Consider the following 26,128-nt stretch of genomic DNA (forward strand, 5'->3'; position numbering starts at 1 on the left):
TCTCCATCCCAACCCTTCCTATACTCTCTAACTTCAAACCTCTTGAACTATGGGGACAAGAAACCTGGGTGTGCCTTGAAGCTGGCCTTCTGGGCTGTCCATTGGTGGGTTGCGAAGGACACAGACAACAGCTGGCACCTCTGGAAGCCAGGGCCTGCATGTGACAGCCCAAGCAATCAGCCACTGAGCCACATCCAGCCCTACCATGTACCTTTCAACCTAGCAAAACTCACATAATCTTTCTAGTGCTTTGTGTATTCCTTAGGATAATTTCTGGGTATGACCATCTTGTCTGTGAATGAAAACATTTTTCTTTTCTTCCTTTAGAGTTGGTTTTGTTTACTTTTGAGACAGAGCCTCACTGCATAGCTCTGGCTGGCCTGGGACTCACAGTCCATACCAAATTGGCCTCGAACTCACGGAGACCCATTTGTCTCCAGGTCTTAGTTACTTAGTGTTCTATCACTGTGAAGAGACTCTATGACCACTTAGCAGGAACTTCTTATAGAAGGAAGCATTTCCTCTGTTGGTTGTAGATTGTTTTCAGACAATCTTCCTGTGTAGCTTTGGGTGTCTTGGAACTCACTGTGTAGATCACAGAGCACTGTCTCTCTCTACTGCCAGAGTGCTGGGATTAAAGATGTGTGCCACCATGCCTGGTTAAAAAAAAAAAAAAGCATTTTACTTACTGACAGTTGGAGAGGGTTAGTTCATGCTCACCATGATGGGAAGCAGACAGGTGTGGTGCTCTAGCAGTAGCCGAGAGCTCTCCAGCCCTGAACCACAGGCAGCAAAAGGTACACTGGGCCTCAGGTGGGTGAGCTTTGTGAGCCTCAAAGCTCACTCCCAGTGACACACCTCCTCCAACAAGGTCACACTTCCTAATCCTTCCCAGACAGTTCATCAGCCAAGGATTAAGGCATTCAAATATATGAGCCTGTGGAGGAGGGAGATTCTCATTCAAATCACCACATTCTGAAGCCAGAATGCTTTGTATTACTTTATTTCTTTTCTGGTCTTTGAGATGAGCCCTTCTTTATATCCCATGCTGGTCTTGAACTCACTATGTAGCCCAGGCTGGCTTTGAACACAAAGCAGTCCTCCTGCCTCAGCTTCCTTGAATACTGAGATGACTGTCATGTGTCATCATACACAGCAAGTCCTCTCTGAAGAATCAAGCTTTGATGTCAGTCAGGTAAATCTTTTCCTCCTCCTCTTCCTCCTCTTCCTCCTCCTCTTCCTCCTCTTCCTTCTACTCTTCCTCCTCTTCCTCTTCTCATTTTCGTAGCAATATGGACCAAGCCTCATGTCTCACACACTAGAAATAGTTTTAACCACTCCAAGGCTGACCTATATTCTATTTCTTCTCAGGAACTGCAATAACAGAGGGCAATGGTCTGAGTTTGAAAGCCTCCTCAGCCATTTACTGTGTGATCTTGGGCAATGAACTAACATCTCTGTGCCTCAGGCTTCATAGGGAACTAGGGAGAATACTTAGCTCTAAGGATGTCATAGGGTAACAGGTATAAACAAATATAGTACACGAGTGTGTGCCTGGCATATAGTAGGTGCTCAGTAAATACAAGGATGTCTTTGTAGGAGAGTGCATTTGTAGCTCTTGCCACCACCAGCACCAGCACCAGTACCCTACCTAGTACACTTTTCAGAAAGTGTCAATTCCTCTCTTCTTCAAACCTTTCCTGTATTCAACCTGAAGATCTTCTGAACTAGGAGAACAGATACCCTGAGTATGCCTTGGAGCTGGCCTGCTGGGACACGCGTCTGTGCACGGGTGGAGAAATTTCCCGACAATTGCTGGCAAGTTGCCATGCCTGACTGCTTCCTTACATCATGCCCATCTCAGGGGAGTCTGGCTCCTTCCATGTTTGTTCAGAGCTTCAGAAGCAAGTATTCCAGGAGGGCAGGGGAAGCTGTGTGGGCTGTCCCGACTGGGCTTTGGTCACACACAGGCACTTCTGGCATATGCCTATAGAGAGAGGCGTGCACAGGTCCAGCACATACAAGGGAAGGGATTGAAGAACCCTGTGAGACGTTCATGATCCTGTTTAAATAACACTCGAGAAACCTAAGAGGGGCTAGAAGATGGCTGAGCAGGGAAGGGTACCGACAGCTTCAGTTCAATCCCCAGGATGCACAAGACTGCAGGAGAACCAGATTCCCTGGTGAAGTGGAAACTTCTAGTTCTTTGAAAAGCTATTTATGCCAAATGATGTTTTGCTAGGGCACACAGGTAGAAGGATGTCTTGCTAAACACATGAAAGACTGTTTTCCTGAAGCAGACCTGGGTGAAAGGATGTTTGGATATAGCAGACACGTGAAAGGACTCTTAATGAAGGAGGATAACTATGACCCCACAGACAGTGGGAGACGAGCACTGAGCGTTGGTTTGGTTTGCTCCACCTCGTTATTCTTTGCTAAAGATGCATGTGTATTGGTTCGCCTTATATAGTGTTGTTGAGCTCAACTTGTGATAACACTGCCATTGAGAAATACTCGCCCAGGAACTGCTTGTGAGGTTCCTGTGGTAGCTTGTGGGTTCGGCAGCCTTGCCTCAGGCCAGGTGGCTAGCCTGGTGGTTTCTTCAGGATTGAACTACACCTGCCTGGTATCTGCTTGCTGAAAGAACTGGTCTGTAGCTGCTGGTTCGTGCCTGGTGTCTGCCTGCCTAGAGGATTGGTCTGCAGCTGCTGAGTCATATTTGGTGTTTGCTACAGGATTCAACTGCTGCCCAAGAAGATCAAGCTCACATCCAAAGAACTATTGCCGAGCAGGCCCACTTCCCCATATCCTAATAATTTTTCTCTTCCACTACTCTGCTGGATGGTGGGTTAGAGGAGAAATTGAACCCTTATTAAAAGCAGGTTGCGGGGCTGGAGAGATGGCTCAGCGGTTAAGAGCACTGACTGCTCTTCCAGAGGTCCTGAGCTCAGTTCCCAGTAACCCAGTACAATGGTTGTGGTGGCTCACAACCATCTGTAATGGGATCCAATGCCCTCTTCTGGTGTGTGTGTGAAGACAGCCTCAGTGTACTCTTATATATAAAATAAATAAATAAATCTTACAAGTAGGTTGTAAAAAATGCATGCCTACAGCCTGGTATCATCTTCTGACCTCTACACACACGTGTCTTGGTACAAACAAACCCTCGCATACACATGGGGGCTGTTTCAAATGTTTGTAAAGAACAGTACTTCAGTGTGCATCCGTGGATAGAAATCTCTGCACACCTCTGCTTGGAAAATGAAGCCAGTCTCTGTTGTGATGTCACTGGCCCACGAAGCGAAGCCAGGGTGTGGATGGGAAGACGTTCACAGAGCCCCAGCTCCTGCTCTCACTTTTCACACTTCTTCAGGTGTTCATATTGGCCATTCTCCCCTGGAACCCACCCGTCCACTCATCCCAACACCCTGAGGCAAGGCTCCCTCCCTTCAAGGCTCACTCAGATGCCACCTTTATCCAGTGAGGCTTCTCTTGGCCTCCCACTCTGTTCCCTCCATTATCTCAGAACACCTCAGCACCCTGACTGCTGAGGTAGCAAGGGCCCAGTTGTGTGGTCCCCAGAGCACCTGATAGCCGCCCAGTGAATATTTTTATTTATTCATTCGGCAAATATTGCTTTCCCCCTGCTGCCACCAGAGTTGTGTTGAAGCAGAGGTTCAGGTGCATTCAAGATTCAGCACACTTTGAATCCCAGCACTCAGGAGGCAGAGTGGGGCAGATCTCTAAGTCTGAGGCCAGCTTGGTCTACATAGGATAGCCAGCTAGCTATATACAAAGAAAGGTATACACAAAGAAATGTTGTCTCAGAAACCCATGTCTATGTCTATGCCTATGCCTATGTCTATATGTGTGTGCATGTGTGTATGTATGTGTGTGTATGTGTATGTGTATATGTATATATGTATATATGTATGTGTATGTATATGTGTGTGTATGTGTGTATGTGCACCTTACACTCGTGCATGAGTATGCCTCTCTTGTAATCCAGCCATCACCATGGCCAAGGAAAGCATTGCTGCTAGGGGAGTGTTGGGCATCAATACTGCTGTATGTGACATACTAAAGACTGGCCTCACCCACCACATGTCAGGCATGTGGCATATATGAAGTTGCCAAATCTTTAGACAAGTGCCAAGCCCGTCTGTGTAGAAGTTAAGTCCAGTTCTTCCTTCCAGCCCCATGCTCCCAGAAATGACTCAGACTTAAAATATATTTACAAATACCTTGGCTTTATAGCTCTACTCTGACTAGATCATAACTTAAAATAACCCAATTATTTTAACCTATATTCTACCACGTGGCTGGTTACCTATGCTCAGATATCGTCATATCTTCCCAGGCTAATCCTCCCTGCCTGGCTCTATCCCAGAATTCTTTCTGCCTCCCAGATGTCCCACATTCTATTCTTCCCTTTCCTATAGGCCATAGGTTTTTCAATTGACAGATGCATCCATACAATGCATAAGATACTTTCTCTGCACATCTGTGTGTTTGCATCTGATTATGATGAACCTATGTATGTCAAGTTGGTGGGGGAACTTTGTGGTGAGCACCAAAGCAACCAAATTAAGGTTGACAAAAACAAGAAACTAGGGGAATGGGTTAGCCTCTGTAAACCGATTGAGAGGAGAAGCCATATAAAATGGGCGAGGCTATGAGCTAGCTCTGCAGGAAAGGGAGCAAGCTCAAGCCTGCACTTGTGTGTAGTAGGATATCACTGAAGAGTACTTCAAATGCAAGAAGCACATAAATCAATTTGTTGTCTAAACAAAACAAAACAAGGCAAAAATGTATTGAAGACTGTATCAAGGGCACCCAGCATTTGTTTTAATAAAGTGAGACAATCAGACATGAAAATGACTATGAAGTAGAAAGAAATAGCAAGGCAGGAGTGGAGTGGCGCACCTTTAATCCCTTCCCTCCCCAGTTTGCTTTTTGGTCATGATGTTTCATCACAGTAGTAGAAACCCTTATTAAAACAAGTTGGTACCAGGAGTGGGGTATTGTTGTGACTGACCTGACCTTGTTCAAGGGAGGACTGTGGAAGGACTTTGGAACTTTGGGCTAGAAGAGCCATTGAGTGTCAAGAGCTCTGTGGGAGCTTAGAAGGTAAGAATATTGAGAGCAGTGTGGAGGATGGAGCCCTGGCTTGTGAGGTTTCAGAAGGAACTTTAAAAGTTATCAGGGCCATTTGTTATTGTAAATTAAGATCCTGTGATTCTAGTTAGCTGGGACCAAAGAATCAGCTGTGATTAACAAGATACCAGAACTACTAAAGCAAAATGTGGCCTCGCTAGGATACTGGTTGACCAGAGCTATATAAAAAAAAAATAGCTGTGGTTAAAAAGAAACCGTATCACTGAGGTGAGATCTTCTGGGAAGTGTTTTCTAAGAGCACAAGCACAGAGGCTGTGTTCCAGGGATAGCCTAGATTGTACCTTGTGCTGCAGCTAGACTTGGAAATGTGTAAGAGTCACTCAGGTGGTACTGGTTTTGAAGGCATGAAGGGATCATGGAGAGTAGCTGAGGCTTGGCACTGTGAGAAGCCATGGAGGACCATTGGGGAAGATGCAGCCTCAATGTCAGTTGAAGACCTAGGACTGAAGACCTAGGGGTTGTGCAGAGAAACTGAGCACTTGGCTGCAGCAGGGATGCATGAGCACCAACAGGGAGCTTTTCTGTCATCCCCAGCACTGCGCACAGTGGGTTCGCTGTGCATGTCTGTAATTACAGCAATTGGAAGGAACAGATAAAAGAGTCAGAAGTTCAAGGCCAGCTTTGGATGCATGAGACCCCGTCTTCAAACAGACAACTACCAAATTGAACCACCACCACCAACAACAAAAGTTTTTGGTCCATTCTTAGAAAAGGTCTGTTTCTGATTAGGGGGAAGCAATAAGTGAACAAGAAGATGTACTGTCAAGAAAGGGATCAGGATCAGAGTTGAAAGAGGGCTTGTCCAGGGAGGAGGTTAGTAGCACCTTCTCTAGCACCTCCCTGAAAGAGGATGGACTGTGCAGAAAAAAGACCCCCCCCTAAAAAAAAACATCTTGAGCTAGCAATGGATGGCATTAGTTCATGGAACTAAGGGGAAGCCAGAGTATTTGAGGGTGGGGCAAATGTGAGGGGGAAGAAGTTGGGGGAGAAGGGACAGGTCTGTAACAAGAGTGAGGTCAAGATGTGTCCAAACCCTAAAAATCTCATCTTGAGACTGGCTGAAGTTAGGATCGCTCCTTCCCTGTTCTGGGCCCCTTATGCCTCAGGGCACATAGCTCTATGGCCCCCACCTCTACTACCACTGAGCTAGTCATGTAGCCTATGGCCAAAGCACAGGTTTTAACTTCTCTCCCTATAAGGACCTGTCCAGCAAGCACCTGGAATTCCTCTTCATGCAAATGAACCCTTCCCAGCACCTCAGTCCAGCAAATAATGGACATTCAATCCCTAACCACTCCCCAAGGTTTATACAGCCCTATTACTCCTGAATAAAGAGGGCTGTAACACTGAACCCAACTCAGACAAGACGAGCAGGGGCTGAGCTGATGCACTTAGAATTGCTTCTTGGTGTCAAGGGAAATTACCAGAAGGAAGAGGAGGATGATCGAGGTTGATTCTATTTTTTAAAAGCTCCCTTTTGCTGTTGTGTACAATTTGTAGTTTGGATAGTGTGTGTGTGTGTGTGTGTGTGTGTGTGTGTTTGTGTGTGTGTATGCATGTGTGTGTTTGTGTGTGCGTGTCTGTGTGTGTGTGTATGAGTGTGAGTTTGTGTGTGTGTCTGTGTGTGTATGTGTTTGTGTGTGTGTGTATATGTGCCTGCCCATGTATGTATGTGTGCATGTGCATGTTCATGTAGTATGTGTGTATTTGTATGTGTATGTGTTTATTCCTCTGTGTGTGTGTCTCGGGAGTTGGCCGTTGGTAAAATGTCTGCTGTACAAACAGGAACAGCCAAGTTCAGTTCACCAGCAGCCGTTGAGGACCTGCCTCAGTCTTCCCAATGTTCTTGAGAATGGGAGGATTGGATTAGTGTGAAACCAGAGTCTCAGGCAACCAGGCAGGTGCAAGCTGACAGGTTAATTATTGCTGTTCTGAAATTGTGCTTGGAGACAGCTTTCAGGTTTGTCTTCTTTTCTCTGAGTTCACTTCAATCTTTTATTGGTTACACATTTCCTTGTACAATAATCAAAAACCTTTTCATTATTTTTCTCAGACCCATTAATTTTCCTAAAAAACAAAACAAAACATATAACTATGCCATCGGAAAGCACAATACACACACCAAGTCACAGTTCAGTGTCTGCTTTAGCAAATTACATGTTAACTTTTAACTCTCAGAAAAACCTCCGAATCACAGGTCATCTGGCATAAACTTGTGGTTACAGCATTTGCACAAGAACAGAAAGGTGCTAAACAAGTCAGAGTAATGTTTATATTTTTAACTCCTCTTAAATTTGCAAAATCTCTTTATTAAGGTCACCCAAATATCTATTTCTACAATACTTCTCAAACTTTTTTCTCTATGCAATGTTAATTCCCCTTGCAGCTTCCCTCAGGGCTCCCACAAGCCCAAATTCTATCTCCTAGAACTTGTACCCTAGATTCCTTAGGCAGACAATGCCAGGGGGTCAAATCAGTATGTTCCAATCTTTCCAGGAAGGTCAGTTCACTATCTTTTGTATCATACTTTTATCTTGCAGTTTCCCCCAATATCTCTAACTCAACTGTCTACTATTAGAGATCTCCCTCGTGGGGCCTCTCAGCATTGCTCACTAATCTAGTAGACCCAGCTAGTTCTCCCCGATCTTGTCCCTTGTATTTTCCATGGACATCCTTGTCCTTAGTGACCCAAGCCCAGTGTTCCTTTTCCTTGGGGTCTTCAGTTCTCTTAACCACTAAAACTTCAGGTTTTTCAAAAACATTTCCTGCTTCAAATGCAATGATGGTACAATATAGTCATCATGAGTTGGCTAAGGTTTCCCAAAGAACAATTAGGGCTGTCAGCCTCCACATCCAGAGACCCTTGTCCTGTTATGCCTGGTTTGACTGCTTGAATGTCAGGGCCAGAGCAGTTTGTTCCTAATAGACATCAGAGCCATTTCCTTCTCTAGTAATGCCCTCAATCCCTTTCCCAGAAATGTTTCCACAGGTTGTATTTGAGGACAAGTATGATACAGAAAAAGGCAAAACAGACAAGCATACAAGAAAAAGCAACACCAGCTGGGCAGTGGTGGCACACGCCTTTAATCCCAGCACTTGGGAGGCAGAGGCAGGCGGATTTCTGAGTTCAAGGCCAGCCTGGTCTACAGAGTGAGTTCCAGGACAGCCAGGGCTACCCAGAGAAACCCTGTCTTGAAAACAAAACAAAACAAAACAAAACAAAAAAACAAAAAACAAAAAAAGATGAAAGAAAAAAGAACAATGCAACACCAGGGATACATTATTCAGGTTGACAGCGCTCCTGCAGCCGAAATTGCGTCATGCAGCAGCATCTGCAACCGTGTGGCACCTGACAAGCACCTACATAAAAAGACGGGCATGGTGCCAGTGCCTGAAACCCCAGTGCTGTGGAAGTAGGCTTGAAGAGATGCCATTCTTGTTCAGCTGAGGCAGGAAAGAGAGGTGGGCGGAGTTATGGAGATGTTAGAGGGAAAAAGAGACCCTGACGTGGGAATCTCTTTGAAGCTTCTTGTCAACAGAGAAAGAATTCCAGTAGCTGACATCTGCTTCAGACCTTCCTCCTTTCCCAGCTATAAACTTGCAGTTTTCTAGGAATCTCACCAGAAATCCCATTTATAGGGTAAGGGTTCTAAATCTGCTGTGAATCCTAGTGGTTCCTGGTTTCACCTGATCAGATCATAGTTCCACTCAAAACATCTTCAGAGCTACTCTAGAATTATTTTTTTCAAGATTGGATTTCTCTGTGTAGCCCTGACTGTCCTGGAACTCACTCTGTAGACCAGGCTGGCTTCAAACTCAGAGACCTGCCTGCCTCTGCCTCCCTAGTGCCAGGACCAAAGGTGTATGCCACGCCCACCCCCAGCTCCTATAATTTTACTTATCAAAATAGAAAAAAAGAAGGGAAAGAGTTTTCCTAGCAACCGTTTGATGTGTAACTTGAAAGCTACCAGGACAGTAGACACAGCTAATGCTAAGACAATTAATTGCGATCCTCCCTTAAGGGACCCATGCCCACGCCTGGGTATGTCTTACTTTCTGAGTGTATCTCTTTCCATTAATAGAACCCTTGTGCTTAAGGGCCTTATTAAAATGTCTTCAATAATATTTTCAATTCTGTTTCCCACTGGTTAGTCCTGAGATTATTTTCTGTGTCAAAGCCACAAACCCTTGCTTGGGCTGAGCCAAGCTTCCTAACCGATTGCAGCAGCCCTCAGACTGCTGAGGTGACAGTGTGGAGCTGTCTCTTTACGGCTGTCTCAAAAAATAAGGTGGGGAACAACAGAGGATGGCACCTAATGCTGACCTTTGACCTCTGCACACATGTACCTGCACACACATGCACACATCTAACCATAAACTAAACAAAAGCACACTAAATAGAGCAAACCTGATTTGCCATTGAAACCACAGACTTCTGGACTGTACTTTTGTGGATGAGGTGGGGAGGATGCTGGCTCGGAGGCAACAACCTGACTTTGGTCCCAGGAGCCCGAGTGGTGGAGGGGAACTTGCTCTTGCAGGTTGTCCTGGCTGTATGTAAACACACACAAACACAAGTTGTTAAATAAGTGCAAAATAAGCACAAAAACAAAAACAAGCAAAGATTAAGTTCATGTGTTTAATAAGCCCAAATCCCAGGTGTGCAGCTGTTTCCAGGTGCCCCCTCCACCCCAGATGTACAGCTGTTTCCAGGTGCCCCCTCTACCCCAGATGTGCAGCTGTTTCCAGGTGCCCCCTCTACCCCAGATGTGCAGCTGTTTCCAGGTGCCCCCTCTACCCCAGATGTGCAACTGTTTCCAGGTGCCCCCTCCATCCCAGATGTGCAGCTGTTTGCAGGTGCCCCCTCCATCCCATATGTGCAGCTGTTAGCAGGTGCCCCCTCCATCCCAGATGTGCAGCTGTTTGCAGGTGCCCCCTCCATCCCAGATGTGCAGCTGTTAGCAGGTGCCCCCTCCATCCCAGATGTGCAGCTGTTAACAGGTGCCCCCTCCATCCCAGATGTGCAACTGTTTCCAGGTGCCCCCTCTACCCCAGATGTGCAGCTGTTTCCAGGTGCCCCCTCCATCCCAGATGTGCAGCTGTTTCCAGGTGCCCTCTCCATCCCAGATGTGTAGCTGTTAACAGGTGCCCCCTCCATCCCAGATGTGCAGCTGTTTCCAGGTGCCCATTCCATCCCAGATGTGCAGCTGTTCCCAGGTACCCCCTCCACTGCTTGCTGCTGAAAGGATAAGTATGGAGCAAAGAGAGCAGCTGGGTAGAAATCTGAGTTCTAGTTCCAGCTCCAGATTTGTTTTGGAGACTAAGTGGCCTCAGGCAGCCATTGGAAACCTCATGACCTCTTCCTGGATGGGCTGTTACATGTAAGTAACATCCTTGAGGAAGACTCAGCAGAGAGCCAGAGAGCACTCAGCACAGGAGCAGGAAGCACTCAGCACAGGAGTAGGGAGCACTCAGCACAGGAGCAGGGAGCACTCAGCACAGGAGCAGGGAGCACCACTCAGTACAGGAGCAGGGAGCACCACTCAGCACAGGAACAGTAAGTATTCAGCACAGGGCCAGAGCTCACCTGGAAGATGTTTGGTTAATGGTGAGGGCTCCGAGGAAAAACTGGTATCAGATGGAATGAGGCTGGATTACCCTGCTGTGTGACTTCTACGCCTTCCTGGGCTTCAGTTTCCTTCTCCATCCACAGTGTCGTCTCACTGCCACAGGCTCTGTCCATGACTGCTGTGAGGATGAGCAGGGGGGAGTCAAGTCTTTCCCTGAAGGCTGACCCTGGACCAGTGTCTTGGTCTAGAGACCTTCCCTGAGGCCTGCAGCTTGGGTAGGATGTCTTAAAGGACACCATCGCCCTCTTATGGCCACAGCTGATTCAACAGTTGAGCTCTGGCTGGCTTCCTCCAGGCCTGAGGGGGTGTGGGGGCCGTAAGGTCCTGGCAGCTCAGTGACATCACTGACTTCCTGCCAAGGTTGAGTTCCCCCCCCCTCTATTTTTAAAGATTCATTTATTTATTTATTATATGTAAATACACTGCAGCTGTCTTCAGACACACTAGAATAGTGTATTGGATCCCATTACGGACGGTTGTGAGCCACCATGTGGTTGCTGGGAATTGAACTCAGAACCTCCGGAAGAGCAGTCAGTGCTCTTAACTGCTGAGCGATCTCTCCAGCCCAAGGTTGGTTTTCTTTATAAATGTAGTCATGAATGTTGGTTAGAGTAAAGAATGCTGATCCTTTGGAGATGATAAACAATTGCCTAGATGCGTCTTCAGGAGGGAGATTTGCCTCCTGATTTCAGATTTGCCTTGTTTCCTGCTCACAGTATGTGGGGCCTATCTGATAGTTTAGTTTCCTCTAGAGTCCCCGTTTGAGTGGAGAATTGTGCTGTTGATTCTGTGAGGTTGAAATTCAATGCGCTGAGGCAAGGCATGATAGTACACACTTCCGGGAGGTCCCAGAATTTGAGAGGCAAAGGCAGGCAGAGCTCTGTGAGTTCAAGGTGTACAAAGCAAGTTTTGGCTAGCTGGGCTACACAGAGAGATTTTTGTCTGAAGACAAATTCAGTGACCTTCAAACCTTACAGGGCCAGGGGAAATGGGGATCAGTGAATGATGGGACACGGAAGGGAAACGCCTCTGCTAAACAGAGGCTCAGATGAAGCCACAGGAGACGCCTGTCACATCTTCCATCCACTACTGAACAACATCCACTCAGGTGTAATCAAGTTTAAGCACGATCTTTGTACCCTGTGTGCATGTGGCCTCCATGTTACAGGAATTTGTAGTTTCTAGTTGTAGTGTGGCTCGGCCCTTAGCACACAACTAAGGGCTGGAATACAGACATGCCCTTAGGACACACCTTTTTTTTTTTTAAGATTTTATTTTATTCATATGAGTACACTATAACTGTCTTCAGACACACTAGAAGAGGGCATTGGATCTCATTACAGATGGTTATGAGCCACCATGTGGTTGCTGGGATTTGAACTCAGGACCTCTGGAAGAACAGTCAGTGCTCTTAACCGCTGAGCCATCTCTCCAGGACACACCTTTAATCCCAAACAATGAAGGTAAAGTTAGTTTGTAAGAAGAAAGCACCCATGTTTGAAAGTGATGTCTAATTGAGTGGCAGAAAGAGTGACAAATCAGAGAAAGAGTTGACAGAGTAGGATACCTCCCACTCTCATGAGGACTGGCTACTTAAGAGAATGCAGCACACAGAGAGAAGCACGAGGCAGTTTTACTTCGAGAGTATTACAAAGACATATTTAAGAGAGAACAAGTGAGACACATGTAAAGACAGAATGAGCCATGGAATGAGAAGGATCCAGACAATTAGAAAAGATTGCTGGAGCTCCAGGCCAAGCAGAGGAATTTAGAGGCTGAGAGAAAAGGCAGATCTAATAAGTCAGCTGGGAGAGGCGTTTGAGCCAGAAGGACTGAGCTGAACCAGCCAGCGCTCAGAGAGAACTAGGAAGGGGGAGCTTATCCTGTAGTAACTCAGAGGCCGAAGACATTTTAGGCCTAGATAAGATTGTATGAAGTCTTGAAGCTTCCGGAACTAGACCTAGGTTGGCAAATGAAGGCAATAATCGTCCCAGATAACAATTACAACAGGAGAATAAAAGTTACATTTATACCTCCCTATAGATTTGCTTGTCACGTGTGGCTGGCTTTCACAACAGCCATCTTTCAGAAGCCACATGCCATCACTCAGAAGAGGTCCTTACTAAAGCACATTAAAGCCACAGGGCAGTAGGTGAGGACCCAAACCAGGACCTAAGGGACAGCTAGGCTGTGGAATACAAGGCCCACTTGGAGCAGTATTCAAAGGGCTCTATCTTCTGCTCAGATTGTGTTTCCTATAAATCTCAGTCCTAAATCTATAGCTTACAAAATATTAGATTATAGTGGTTTTGAGTTGGATGGCACACTCAAGGTTCATTTCTCAATTTCTAGACTTGGGCAACAATAACTAACCGATGAAATGGGATAGTTTGGGTAAAAACTCATACAGGTTGGCATGGTGGTTTACACTTGTCATTCCCAGCCTTTGAGAGGTGGAGGAGGAGTTCAAGGACATCCTGGGTTACACAGCCAGTGTGGGACCAACCTGGAGGACATGAGACACTATATTAAAAAAATCCTACACCTGGGCTCAAGAGGTGGTTCAGAGGTTGAGAGCACTGGCTACATTTCCAGAGAACTTTGTTTCTATTCCCAGTACCCATGTGGCAGCTCACAAACATCTGTAATTCCAGTTCCAGGGGCTCCAACGCCCTCTTTTGGCCTTTGTGGGCATCAGATACTGAGTGGTACAGAGACATACATGACGGAAAAACGCTTATACACATAAAGCAAAAACCAATCACATGCAAAAAACAAAACAAAACAAACAAACAAACAAACAAAAAACAACAACCCACCATTACCACCACCATCAAAACCACAACCTACTCAAACTCATGTAATTGTAGCGTTTGGGAGGTGGAAGCATGAATATCTGGAGTCCAGCAGAGTTATCCTCAACTATACAGAGTTTAAGGCCAGCCATACACGGGACCTTTCTCAAAAGACAAACACAAAACTGAAATCCAAACACCAAACCCAACTACAAAGTGAGAATTCATCATTCCGCAGGTGCTTTCTTGCCAATAGTAAATATGGCAGCTTGGCGTCTTCGCTTCCTCGAGTTAACTTAGTAGTTGCCAATAGTCAACATGGCCGCCACACTATACATTCCCATTGGTCACTTCTCTAAAGGTAGGCGGGAGTTGAGGCGAGTGGAGCTACGCCTGCGCAAGTCATTGGCGCCAAGATGGCGTTGGAAATGAGGCTCCCTAAAGCTCGCAAACCTCTCAGCGAGAGCTTGAGCCGCGACTCTAAGAAACACTTGGTGGTGCCGGGGGACACGATCACCACGGACACAGGCTTCATGCGGTACGTGAGGATTTGGGGGTCTCGAGGCCTCAGGAGGCGGCTGCAGAGCTCTCTGCACGTGGCCCGCTGCCCCGGAACCCAGGCCTCCTGTCCCCTTGAATCTAAGTCACCGAGTTACCCGGGACACATCGGAGCCTCCATAATAATCCTCTCTTTTGCGAGCCTCATGCTTCTGACTCCCTGCATCTTGGATGCTTCTCTGTCAGTTCCTGATTTCCCCCTTTGATCTATGGCGTCCCAAGTGCTAGGATTAAAGTGCCAGAACTTTTTTTTTTACCCTTATCCTGAAACTCAAGATTTTTGAGCCTTCCTGGGGAGGGCGAACTGGGGAGGGCTGGGAGCAGGACCCTTCTTACAACCCTCTGAATGGACAGTGGGTTGCTGGCTTGGCCATTTCTCTCAATGTTACTTCAGCGACAAGCCTGACTTTGAAGCAGTGATTTTGGTGGAGCAGGGGTCGAGGCAACATACTGTACTAGATGCACCCAACAGTACAAACTTGGCAGAAGTTAGCATATGTTGTGGTCGTTAGGGCCAGCTCTGGAGTCGGGACAACTGTCATTGTTATCCCTAGCATAGCACTTTGAGGTTTTTGTTTTTGTTTTGTTTTTTGTTTTTGTTTTGTTTTTTGAGATAGGGTTTCCCTGTGTATAGTCCTGGCTGTCCTGGAACTTACTCTGTAGACCAGGCTGCCCTCGAACTCAGAAATCCACCTGCCTCTGCCTCCCAAGTGCTGGGATTACGGGCGTGCACCACCACGCCCAGCTAACCATAGCACTTTGCCAAGGTCGGAAGCCCCACCTGAAAGACAGTGGTGACAACAGGAATTGGTAGTGCAGTGAAAAGTGGGTCAGGAGAGCAAAATCCACCATTGTATTACCACCAAAGATAAATCCGCATTAGGTAGCCAGTCTAACCGCTGTCTGTGTCCCCCCACACCCCTAGGATCTCACTAGGTAGCACTGGCTGTCCTGCAACTTACTATGTAGACCGCTCTGATTCAGAACTCAAGAGATCCACCTGCTTCTGCCTTCCAAATTCTTAACTCAAAGGTGTGGCCATCCGTTGCACCTGGTTCTTCTTTTTCTTTCTCCTCCTTTTTTTTTTTTTTTTTTTTTTTTTTTGGTACAAATGCGGTTATCGTGTTTATAGCGTTGCCTCTAAGCTTTAAGTTTAAGGTATCAGATGGCAGCTCTCTTAGGATTCATTCCTTCATGCTTGCAGCACGTGTTTAACATAGTCCGTGTGGCTGGGGTACCCATGTCCTGGTGGAGTTTAAGATCTAGCTAGGAACACAAACAGTAAATGCCACAAGAAAATCGTAAATGCAGCGGAAGGGGGAGAACAGGGGTGTAGTTGGGAATGGGGTGGACTAGGAGCAGTTGGGGATCCCTGTGTTCCCTGGGATGTGGAGGTAGGTCGTTGGGACGTGACATTGAGTACATTTCTTTAAGATGGAGATGTCTGTGTCCACGTGGTTCTCTGTGGCGTGTGTGAGGCTCGGGGCAGGGCGAACTTGTTAGGTTCCAGAACCATGTGTAACACTGGTATCCTTTCTCTGTGGTCTTGTCTTTGCACAGGGGTCATGGGACATACATGGGGGAAGAGAAACTCATTGCATCTGTGGCCGGCTCTGTGGAGAGAGTGAACAAACTGGTCTGTGTCAAAGCCTTGAAAACCAGGTGAGAACAGAAGCGCTCTCTCTCTCTCTCTCTCTCTCTCTCTCTCTCTCTCTCTCTATCTCTCTCTCTCTCTATCTCTCGGCATCTGGGTTATACACAGGCCTTTTCCTGTCTCCCCATGTCATCGAGATTAGTCCTGTCACAAGCCTGCCGTGTTGAATGTTCCTGTTTGTCACAGTTAGCACCAGCGGCCAACTTGACACAAAGCTGCAGTTACCTCGTGAACGGGGACCTAAACTGAAGAATGGCCTCCATTGGATTGTCTGTGGGCATGTCTGTGGCAGCATTTTCTTTATTGGTAATTGATGTAGGAGGACCCAGCCCACTGTGGGGCATCCCTGGGCAGGTGGGCCTGTGCTGTGTGAGAATGGGCATTGTGGCACATGCCTTTAATCCTAGCACTTGGGAGGCAGAGGTAGACAGCTCTCTGTGAGTTCCCAGACAGCTGTGTGTGTGTGTGTGTGTGTGTGTGTGTGTGTGTGTGTGTGAGAGAGAGAGAGAGAGAGAGAGAGAGAGAGAGAATGAGAGAGAACACCAGAGTTTGGGAAGCAAGCCAGCAAGAGCAGTGTTCCTCCACAGCCCTGCTTCAGTTCTGGCCTCCAGGTTCCTGCCCAGCCTTCCTTGATGATGGAGTGTAATCTATAGGCCAGATAAACCCTTTCCTCCTCAGGTTGCTCTTGGTGTACTATCTATCACAGCAACAGAAAGTAAACTAGGTCACTGGGTGAAGAGTGAGCTTCGAAGCTTTCCTCAGGTCACTCAGTCTCCGGTCCCTCCAAGCCTTGTTACTCTCCTTTTCTGCATGATAAAGAAAATAAGCGCTTCAGAATTGTTGTTAGAATTCAGTGACATGCCACGTATAAAGTACTTAAACACAGGACTGAGTACCTAGAAAAAGCCGGTAAAAGTCAGTCAGAAGGGAAGCCAATGGGCTTGGGACTGAGTGGTCAGGTGAGCCGGGCTGCGCTGGGCAGGGGGTCACCTGCCTGGCAGTGACCGTGAGGATTCTGGCTTCATAATGTGTCAATCGGGAAGCCCTTGGAAGGGATCAAGTAGAAGAAAGCTGATCTGATGTATGTCTTAGTCATTTGCTGTGGTTGTCATGGAGACAGTGAAGGGGAACAGGGCATGTTTAGGGAGCTGGACTAGGGGACTAGTCCATTCTTCTGACAAATGACCAAGCGAGAGTGGGCATGGCCCTCAGCAGTGGCCAGCTCCTCTGTATACTTTAGTTTTCAAGTGTTCTTCCTCGAAAGGGCCTTGCAGTAACTGATGCGCTTAAGGATAGTTAACAGTTTCCTAGTTTCCAGTCTGGATGTCTGTGTTTCCCTCATAGATTTTAAGGTGCCCTCAGCCGGATTTGTGATGGGCTCATCCCGGAGTGTGACAGGAATCAAGGTTTTGGCCTAAGCTTGGGGTGGGGTGAGCCCTTCCCAAGCTGGGGGTGAGCGGGAGCGAGGGAGCAGTTTGCTGTGTGGAAGGGGAAGCAGCGGCTGGCAGTGTCCACCTTGCGGTTGTTATCTACAAGTGCTCAAGAGCCATTTGTACATCACAGGGCTTTGTGATTCCACCCCCCAAACGCTGGGATTGTGGGTAATTTCCCACCATGCCCTGCCTCTCACCCTTATAACTCAGTGAGCTCACTCTAACTGAAGGAGCTCTGAACAGAAAAGAGACACAGTCCAATGCCTGGGCCTTAACAAAGAGCACTTCACCCTTGGAATCAGGTGAGGGACTGGCGAAGTGTCTGAGCCAGGCAGGCAGTGTGGAGATGTCACAGCTTGCACTGAGCAACTGCTTTAAGGATAGCTAGTGAAATAAACACAGAGAGATTCTGAAGTTCCCAGGTCTAAACAGTAATTATACCCATGTGCTAAAAAAGATGCTCACTGGGTCCCTTCTGTTTGTTCAGCCTCAGACCCTGGTCTGGCCTGCCCGCCAGCTACTGGGTAAGCTTCTGTTTTCTCTTGCAGATACAATGGAGAAGTCGGAGACATTGTAGTGGGGAGAATCACAGAGGTAAAGTCAATGTTCACAAGGTGAAGGAGGCTGGTGGCTCAGGGATGGGGCCTTCGTCCTGTGAGAGTGTGAAGAGGGCCCTTTGTGTCTGGGCTGCTGTGTGATGCTGTCCCACATTTATTCCCTCAGGTTCAACAGAAGAGGTGGAAGGTGGAGACCAATTCCAGGCTGGACTCGGTCCTGCTCCTCTCGTCCATGAACCTGCCGGGAGGAGAGCTGGTGAGTGCTCGCCTGCCCTGGAACTGGCCCGCTGGGCTGCGGGGCCTTTGCTCCACCTGAGAAGTCTACTTTACATGAGGGTGTTCCTGGCCCTACGTTCTCAACACTGGCAGCAGCTAGTGTGCGGTAAGACCAGAAACACCCGTGGAGTGGGCGTGGGCTCCCAGGGGGGAGCTGGGAAGAGGCTCCTGGACCTTAGGATCTCGGTGCTGATTTCCTTTCTTGGTGCCCAGCCTCGCAGAGGGAAGGTGTCTCTTGAAGGGTTTGCCTTTTTTGGGGGGGAGTGTGGGGTGGCAGGGTTGGCCTAGAACTCACAGATGTCTGCTTGCCTTACTCTCCCAAATGCTGGGATTAAAGTCATGTGCCACTGTGCCCTGCTGGTCCTTCATTTTCAGTGACTGGAATGGCACTTGGTTATTGTAGACAGTGACAGGCTTTTGTCCATACCCTATATGTTTTGGAGAGGCTCCCCGAGCTGGGTCCTGTGGAGAGTGCCCGATTAAAGGCTGCACAGCCGAGTCCCTCACGAGCCTTATAGATGGGCGTCGGCGGAGGAGGAGAGATAACGGAGCTGTAAGGCAGCAGGAGACAGCGAGGAAGCATGGGCACAGGAACGAACAGTTGTTCATAGTGGGGCCTCGGAGTGAGGTTGGGGATTCTGAGGTAAAGGGACATCTGAGCAGAGACAGAGCCTGGTATAAAGTGTGCTGGGTGAGCGGGGAGACAGGCTAAGTCACCTGCACAGGATCTGACTGTCAGCTTGGAGGAGGGACCCACTGAGGAGAGCCGCTGTCCTCTCCCTCACTCCCCAGCAGTCCTGGCTACCTCTTGTCATAATTCTTCATGTTGCAGTACCATGGTTGGCTTCAAGCAGAGAGCAGAGGTGAGGAGAGTCCTTCCTGCAAGGGGCTGTGTCATGGGCTCCTGCTTCTGTGTTTCAGAGGAGAAGGTCTGCAGAGGATGAGCTGGCCATGAGAGGCTTCTTACAAGAAGGCGACCTCATCAGTGTATCCTGCACCCTTCACTCTCTCTCCCACAGAGCTACGAGTGTGCTTGGACTCTGTCTGGCCCCAGGAACAGAGCCCTGCAGGGACTGAGCCCGGGGTGACATGTTCAGGTTTCTGCTGCCCTGCACTCATTTTCCTTAGCTCAGAACGATGCCCTGGGTTTTGTAACTTGTGATTCATGGTGAAGATCCGACGATCTTTGCTTTCTTTTTAAAAGGGGTAGCCCGGGCTGTCTTGGAACTCACTGTGTACCCCAGGCTGGGCTCATACATGCTTTCCTGTCTCAGCTTCCTGAGTACCGAGATATCAGGCACAGACCATCATTCTTGCCTGTGGACCCAAATTTTCTTTGTTTATTTTAAAAACTATTTGATCATATTTGTGTGTGATCGCTGTGTGCGGAGGTCAGAGGACAATGCGCAGGAGTTGGTTCTCAGCTCGACGGGCTTGGTACAGGTGTCCACTCCCAGAGCCACCCCACCAGCCCTCAGTGATCTAAACGATGTGAACATGTATCCACGAAAAGGTTGTTTGTATCAAGATACTCTTGCCAACCAGAGGGAAGCTGAAGTCATAGTGACATTGTCTATAGAGGTCCATCAAAGATGGCCAGAGGGACCTGCTGGTGGTGTGAGGGGGAAGCTGGCTGCAGGTAGGTTGCCAACGTTGCTACCATTGTTCCTTCATCACATGAGTAGGCAGAGGTCCAGGCAGTGTTCTCGGATGGAGCTGTTTCCCTGCACACGAGGAGCCTGAAGTACGGAAAGGTAAGTTGGGTTTTGAAGCTTCAAGTTCAGTTCTGAATCCCTGTAGCTCCCTGGCATGCTGACCTAAAGACCTGGTAGTTAGCTGGGTGTGGTATAGCTCCCTGGCATGCTAACCTAAAGACCTGGTAGTTTAGCTGGGCGTGGGGTCATGGGCCTGTAATCCCAGCGCCCTGGAGGCTGAAGTAGGTGAATTAAAACTGGAAGCCAGCGTGGGTTATACAGAGAGACTACCTTTTCCTACAACCCCCATCTTAGAACAGAAAGCAACAACGCAGAACCCAGTTATTTAGGACTTGTGGTTTGCTGGGATAGGAGACTTGTGCTGTCTGTGGCAGGGCAGGGTGATTGGTATCCTAAATCCTTTTCCTCCTGAGGAGCCCGTTCTGGCAGAGCCCCTCTGCTTGTGACTCTGAGTCTCTGTTCTTTCTGGGAGATGCTCAGCCCAGCATTGAGAGGCTGTCTACATGTTTGCAGAACCATGGCTACAGTGCCGTCAACATAGTGCTACCAGAGATGAATTTCCCATCTGAGCCTCTATATGAATTTTGCCTGCCTCAGTGGAGTTCCATTATTGAGGTTTATTTTAGATAGCGTGCTTCTTAGGACACATTTGGAGATCTTTGTTTCTTGGCTCATCATTTTCTGAGAAGAATAAAAATACAGTGTCCTTTAATGAAGTGGCAGCTGTCACCATGCTCTTGAAAGTGTACTTGAAGTAGTTAGGAGGTGTATGTGCTGACCTCCTGGTGCTTTCTTATTGTATGTGGACTTAGAACTGACCTGTCAAGACCTGGCATGGTTTTGCCAATCCACTGGACCACATCTTGTGGGTGGCATGGGAATTTGAGGTTAAGTTCCAAAGTAGAGTCATGGAGTGGATCTGTTATGTGGCCAGTGGTAGACTCCACATTGGCTCTAGTAATGGCCAGCACACCTGCTCTGGATTAGAAGGCAAAGGGAAGTGATGGGGTATCGACAGCTGCCTTCTTTTAATGGAAATGAGCTGCCTGGCGCTCAGGAGGCAGAGGCACATGGATCTCTGACTTCAAGCCAGCCTGGTCTACAGAGTTCTAGGATGGTCAGGGCTACACAGAAAAACCCTGCCTTGAAAAATGATAGATAGATAGATAGATAGATAGATAGATAGATAGATAGATAGATAGATAGATAGATACATAGATAGATACATAGATACATAGATACATAGATACATAGATAGATACATAGACAGACAGACAGACACAGACAGATGCCCCCTATGTCACATGTGTGGTGGTCAGAGGCTATCTTGTTGGAGTTGGTTATCTCTTAGCATGTGAGCTCTGGGTGTTGAGCTTAGCCTGTCAGGTCTGACAGCATACGCCTTTACAACTGTCTTGCCAACCTGACTTCTACCTTCTTAGTGATATGTAAATAGCTGTGGGCCAGAGATGTTGTCTGTAAAGTGCATGCTGTCTGCACTGGGTGACTGCAGTGTCCATAGGAAGGACAGTGGTAGAACACACCGGGCTGTGTATTCTGAAGTCTAGTTGCACTCATCTCACTGTTTTTTTGCCCCCTTTTTTTTCTTTTTTTGCAGGGTGGGGACGGCTATGTCTTACTAGATAGCTCTGCTGGCTAGGTTGTCCCAGCCTCTCAGAAGCTGTGCTCCCCCCTACCTGGCTTCTGATACATTTCCCTTTTGCTTGTTTTGAGATGGTTTCATGTAGCCCAGGCTGGCCTCCCAAGTGCTGGAGTTAGGCACGTGCTGCTCTGCCTGTCTTACGGTCTGTTTCTTTAGCTAGGTCAGGGAGTTTTAGTCCAGGTCTCACCTTCCCTGGTGAAAAGACAGAAGACTCATTTCCATGACTTGCCATGTGGTGCCTCGGTGATTCTGGGTAACAACGGCTTCATCTGGATCTACCCGACACCTGAACACAAGGACGAGGATGCTGGGGGCTTCCTTGCCAACCTGGAGGTGAGTGACGTCGTTTTGGCAGTTAGTTCACCTACTGAGCCCCGCTGCCTTTTAGTGTGTCAGTGGTCTTGCACACCTAGGATGCTTTCTGAGAAGTGCCTTGTGAGGTGAGGCTCGTTGTAGAGCATTGTGAGTGCACTCACAAAGAGTTGCAGCATCTCAGCAGTGGTGCCCTGGGAGGCCATCTGTCTGTGACAGCTGCAGATGCCTGCAGCACAGCTTGTGGTTTGCTCACTCACTGTCTGGTGCACTGCCTGCAGAACAGCCTGGGCTGGAGAGGATTCATGAAGAGTCTCCTCGCCCGGGCGGTGGTGGCGCACGCCTTTAATCCCAGCACTTGGGAGGCAGAGGCAGGCGGATTTCTGAGTTCGAGGCCAGCCTGGTCTATAGAGTGAGTTCCAGGATAGCCAGCACTATATAGAGAAACCCTGTCTTGATAAAACAAAAACAAAAAACCAGGAAGAGTCTCCTCTTCCCTGAAGAGAGACTCGGTGGCTTTGAACTTGAGTTTTGCTTGCTGGTGAACATTGCAAAGTTGCAGGGTAACAGCCAAACAGCCACTGCAGAGATAACAAGGGCCTGTGGAGGTGGCTCAGTTGGTAAAGCATTCACATTGTGGGATTCAAACTCTAGAACCCAGGTGACAGTGTCAGGTGTGTTGGTGTACGTGTGATCCCAGCACTGAGGAGGTGGAGGCAGGAGGATCCCTGGGGCTTACTGAGAAGACGACATCGAAGGAGGTGGATGGCGTTCTTAGAATGATGCTCAAGGCTGACCCTGGCCTCCACGTGCATTTGAATTCATGAGTATGTGTATACGTGAAGTTGTACACACTTAAAAAACAATTGCGCAGTTTGTTGTCTTGGGGATGTGAAGTTCCATGGTGGAGTTGTGATTTCTCTCTTCTGTGGCTTCTGGGACTGTTGGCTTATTTGGGTCCTGTTTGTATTTTTTCCTTCCCCTTTTGCCCGTGTAGCCGGTAGCCCTTACTGATCGAGAGGTGATCTCCCGGCTTCGGAACTGTATTGTCTTGCTGGTAACCCAGAGAATGATGTTGTACGACACCAGCATCCTGTACTGCTATGAAGCCTCCCTTGCGCATCAGGTACCCAGGCTCCTCTTCCTGCGGTTCAAGCTGCTCCTGTGTTTCTTCAGGGTTCCACTTCCCTTCGCATACCCTAGGCAGCAACTGCCCGGAGGCAACCGTCACAAGTCCCTGCCATGTTCCTGAGATATTTCCAGTATTCTCAGAGTCTAGGAGTTTGATTTAGGATGGGGATGCCAGATTGGATATTTTACCATAATAGCTTTATCATGCCTGTCCCAAAATTCAGCCATCTTTTTTTTTTTTTTTTTACATTAACAGAAAGATTTTTCTTGATTACAAAATAATTATGTGTCTGGATGTTTTACCTGCATGTGTACCATGTGCATGCCTAGTGCCTGTGGAGGTCAGAAGAGAGCATCAGATCCCCTGGAACTGGAGTTACTAGCAGTTGTGAGCTGCCATGGGGGTACTGGGACTTGAACCCAGGTCCTTTAGAAGAGTGATCAGTGCTCTTAGAGCCATATCTCCAGCCCTCGGGTGTCGTCTGATGACTGACAGAACAGCTCTGTTGTCAGCTCTCCGAGGGCACCTTGCTGGCCGGTTTCTAAGCTGGGTCTGGAGCTGGGATTGGGTGCTTGCTCGGTCTCTGATGGAGTGCAGAAGGCAGAGGGTGTGTGCTAGCCAGGCTTCCTTCCCTCCTAGCTGACTTTATGGATGTTTCCGAATGAACACACACCGTTTTCTATTTTTCTTCAGATCAAAGATATCTTAAAACCAGAAGTCATGGAGGAGATCACGCTGGAAACCCGCCAGAGGCTTTTGGACCAGGAGGGATGAGGCCGAGAGCTGAAGGGTGGGGCTGTGCGCCTCTCTGGACCAGTTTTGGGAGTGAAAAGTCTGCCATGTGGTCCCCAGGGAGGGTCTGACAAACACATCACTCACCTGCAGCGGGGCTGCAGAGCCAGGCCCGTCCTCTCCTGTTCTGAGACAAAGCTAGGGGAAAGTCAATGGTGGGTTTGGGCACTTGGGTCCCAGTACAAGGTTTTAGATCTTTGACAGCACAGTGTCCCAGCCTGATGACTTCTCTTGGACTAACTTGGAGAATATATGACTTCCAATCATCACATCATACACTGTAATGCCCCATGAAACTGTCTGGTAGAAAACATGGTGGACTGAGGCTAGATCTCAGGGGTGGACCACTTCCTAAATGTGCAGGCTCCCGGGTTCAATTTCCAGCTCTACCCCAACCCTGGAAAAAAAGAAAACCAAAGACATAACAGTGCCAGCGCTAATGGGCTCTGTCTCCTCTAATGCACAGTGTGCAGTGAAGGTGGTGGAGTTAGGCCAGAGTCAAGCGGCTATGAGAATAAAGGAGCCAGCAGCCTTTGTTGGAATCTGAGTCCCACTGTGTGTTCCTTCTCACAGGTTTGAGGGACCCATACCCACTCTCTGGGCTTCCTTCCCCTTGTGTGTGAGCTGTTTCTTTAGCATCTCAGGTCCTCCTCCAGCATGCCCACCAGCAGGAACTGCTGGTCTCTTGTGTTTTTCCTGACTGCGAGAATGGTTTGTAAGCTCAGCCATTGCTCATAACAGAATGAATATTCTAGGCCAATAGTGGTTTTTGATGCTCTGACAAGAAAGCTGAAAAACAGATTGGAAAAAGCCAAGTGTATGTGTAATTGACATGGTGAATTATTAAATATTAAAAACTTTAACTTTTTAATAATAATAATTTAAGAGACAGATACAAGTCCTTGGTGTAGAGTGCCAGTTGTGTGCTTTGTCTGCCTATGATGGTGCCAGCCGTCATTAGGTAGCCTATGATGGTGCCAGCCGTCATTAGGTAGCATATGATGGTACCACAGGCCTGTGATCCATATGGGGCAGAAGCAGGTGAGGGCAAGCTGGGCCACACAGAGTAGCTCACTAAACATTACCAAAAATGGTCTCCCGATTACACTTGCTCAGTTAACTGTATTGTTTTTCCCTTCATGTTTATTTATGTGCATGTGTGGGGAAGTCAGGACTACTTGGAGGAGTCAGTTCTTACCTGCCATGTGGGACACAGAGGCATCAGGCTTGGCACTAATCACTCCTACCCACTGAGCCATTCAACTGGACCAAAACATTTTTGCTAGGGCTAGGGTTGGGACCTAGGGCCTTGTTTATACTATTAGGCAAGGGCGTCATGGAGCAGTGACCTAGTTAATGAACATATTAAAAATTGGTTTGGATGCTGGGTATGGTGGATCTCTTGAGTTCAAGTCCAGCCTGGTTTATATAGGTTGCATAGAGACCTTGTTGCAAAAAAATTGAAACAGCTGGGCAGTGGTGGTACACCTTTAATCTCAGCACTCAGGTGGCAGAGGCAGGCAGATCTCTGAGTTCTATGCCAGTCTCGTCTACAGAGCAGGTTCTAAGACAGCCAGGGCTATACAGAGAAAACCCCGTTTCAAAAGTAAAGCCCCCAAACAACAAAAAATCTTTTCATAAATGTATATTTTGACCATGTCCATCCCCCACCTTCCAGGCCCAACTCCTCCTGGACCCTTCCAACTATCTGGCTGTCACTATGTTAACCAAGTTAGCCTAAAGCTCACAAGAGACTCACCTTTCACCTGCCTCTTTGGGTGCTAGGATTAAGATATGCCTGGCTTTTTTTTTTTAAACAATTTTCAATAATCTACCGAGTCTAGTGGCGTCAGGCGCTTACTCACCTAACATAACAGGTGTCATGTGAGGTAGTGGGTCCTCACGTCAGGAAACTGAGTTGCCTGTGCTTGGCTTTCTCTTTTGTACCCAGCCCAAACTCTAGCCAGTGAAATGGTGCTGCCCAGTTAGGGTGGTTCTCCCACCTCACCCGAGTCTAGAAGCTGGGCAGTATAACAGTCTAGAGGTCTGTTTCCATGGTGATTCCAAATCCTATCACATTTACAATCAAGATTAATCATCACATAGCACCAGTCCAGTTGCTAGACAGCTTTGTGTGTGTGTTCCGGAGACAGCGTTATGGTTGACAACTTTTAATTTAACCTAAGTTTGCGGGAGTCACAGATAACTGAATTCCCTGAGTTTGTACTGCAAATTCAGGTGGGCTTTCCTGTCTCAAATTTCAGAAGTTTCCAGGTTGTCCACCTCTTAAGGGACTAAGAATAGGAATCTGAGTCACTTAAACTCCTTTGACCTTACCTGTTTCTCCCACTGAAGTGTCTGCTTCAGAGCAGCTCTGCAGAGGTCCAAAAGCATCTTCACTGGATGTGTTCTTTCACAGCCCACCAGAGGGCG

At 47.8% G+C, this 26,128-nt stretch overlaps 1 protein-coding gene across 1 annotated transcript; it reads left to right on the forward strand.

The window, feature by feature from the left end:
* The first annotated feature begins 14,000 nt into the window (after positions 1-14,000).
* On the forward strand, positions 14,001-24,242 carry Exosc2 (exosome component 2). Its single transcript, XM_052182135.1, has 9 exons — positions 14,001-14,141; positions 15,722-15,823; positions 17,797-17,842; positions 17,972-18,061; positions 19,003-19,068; positions 19,767-19,835; positions 21,616-21,792; positions 22,769-22,897; positions 23,597-24,242. The coding sequence occupies exons 1-9, from the start codon at positions 14,020-14,022 to the stop codon at positions 23,675-23,677; spliced, it is 882 nt and encodes a 293-aa protein (XP_052038095.1). The 5' UTR covers positions 14,001-14,019; the 3' UTR covers positions 23,678-24,242.
* The last annotated feature ends 1,886 nt before the right edge of the window (positions 24,243-26,128 follow it).

This window comes from Apodemus sylvaticus, chromosome 5, assembly GCF_947179515.1.
Source record: "Apodemus sylvaticus chromosome 5, mApoSyl1.1, whole genome shotgun sequence".
In the NCBI taxonomy this organism is placed as follows: Eukaryota; Metazoa; Chordata; class Mammalia; order Rodentia; family Muridae; genus Apodemus; species Apodemus sylvaticus.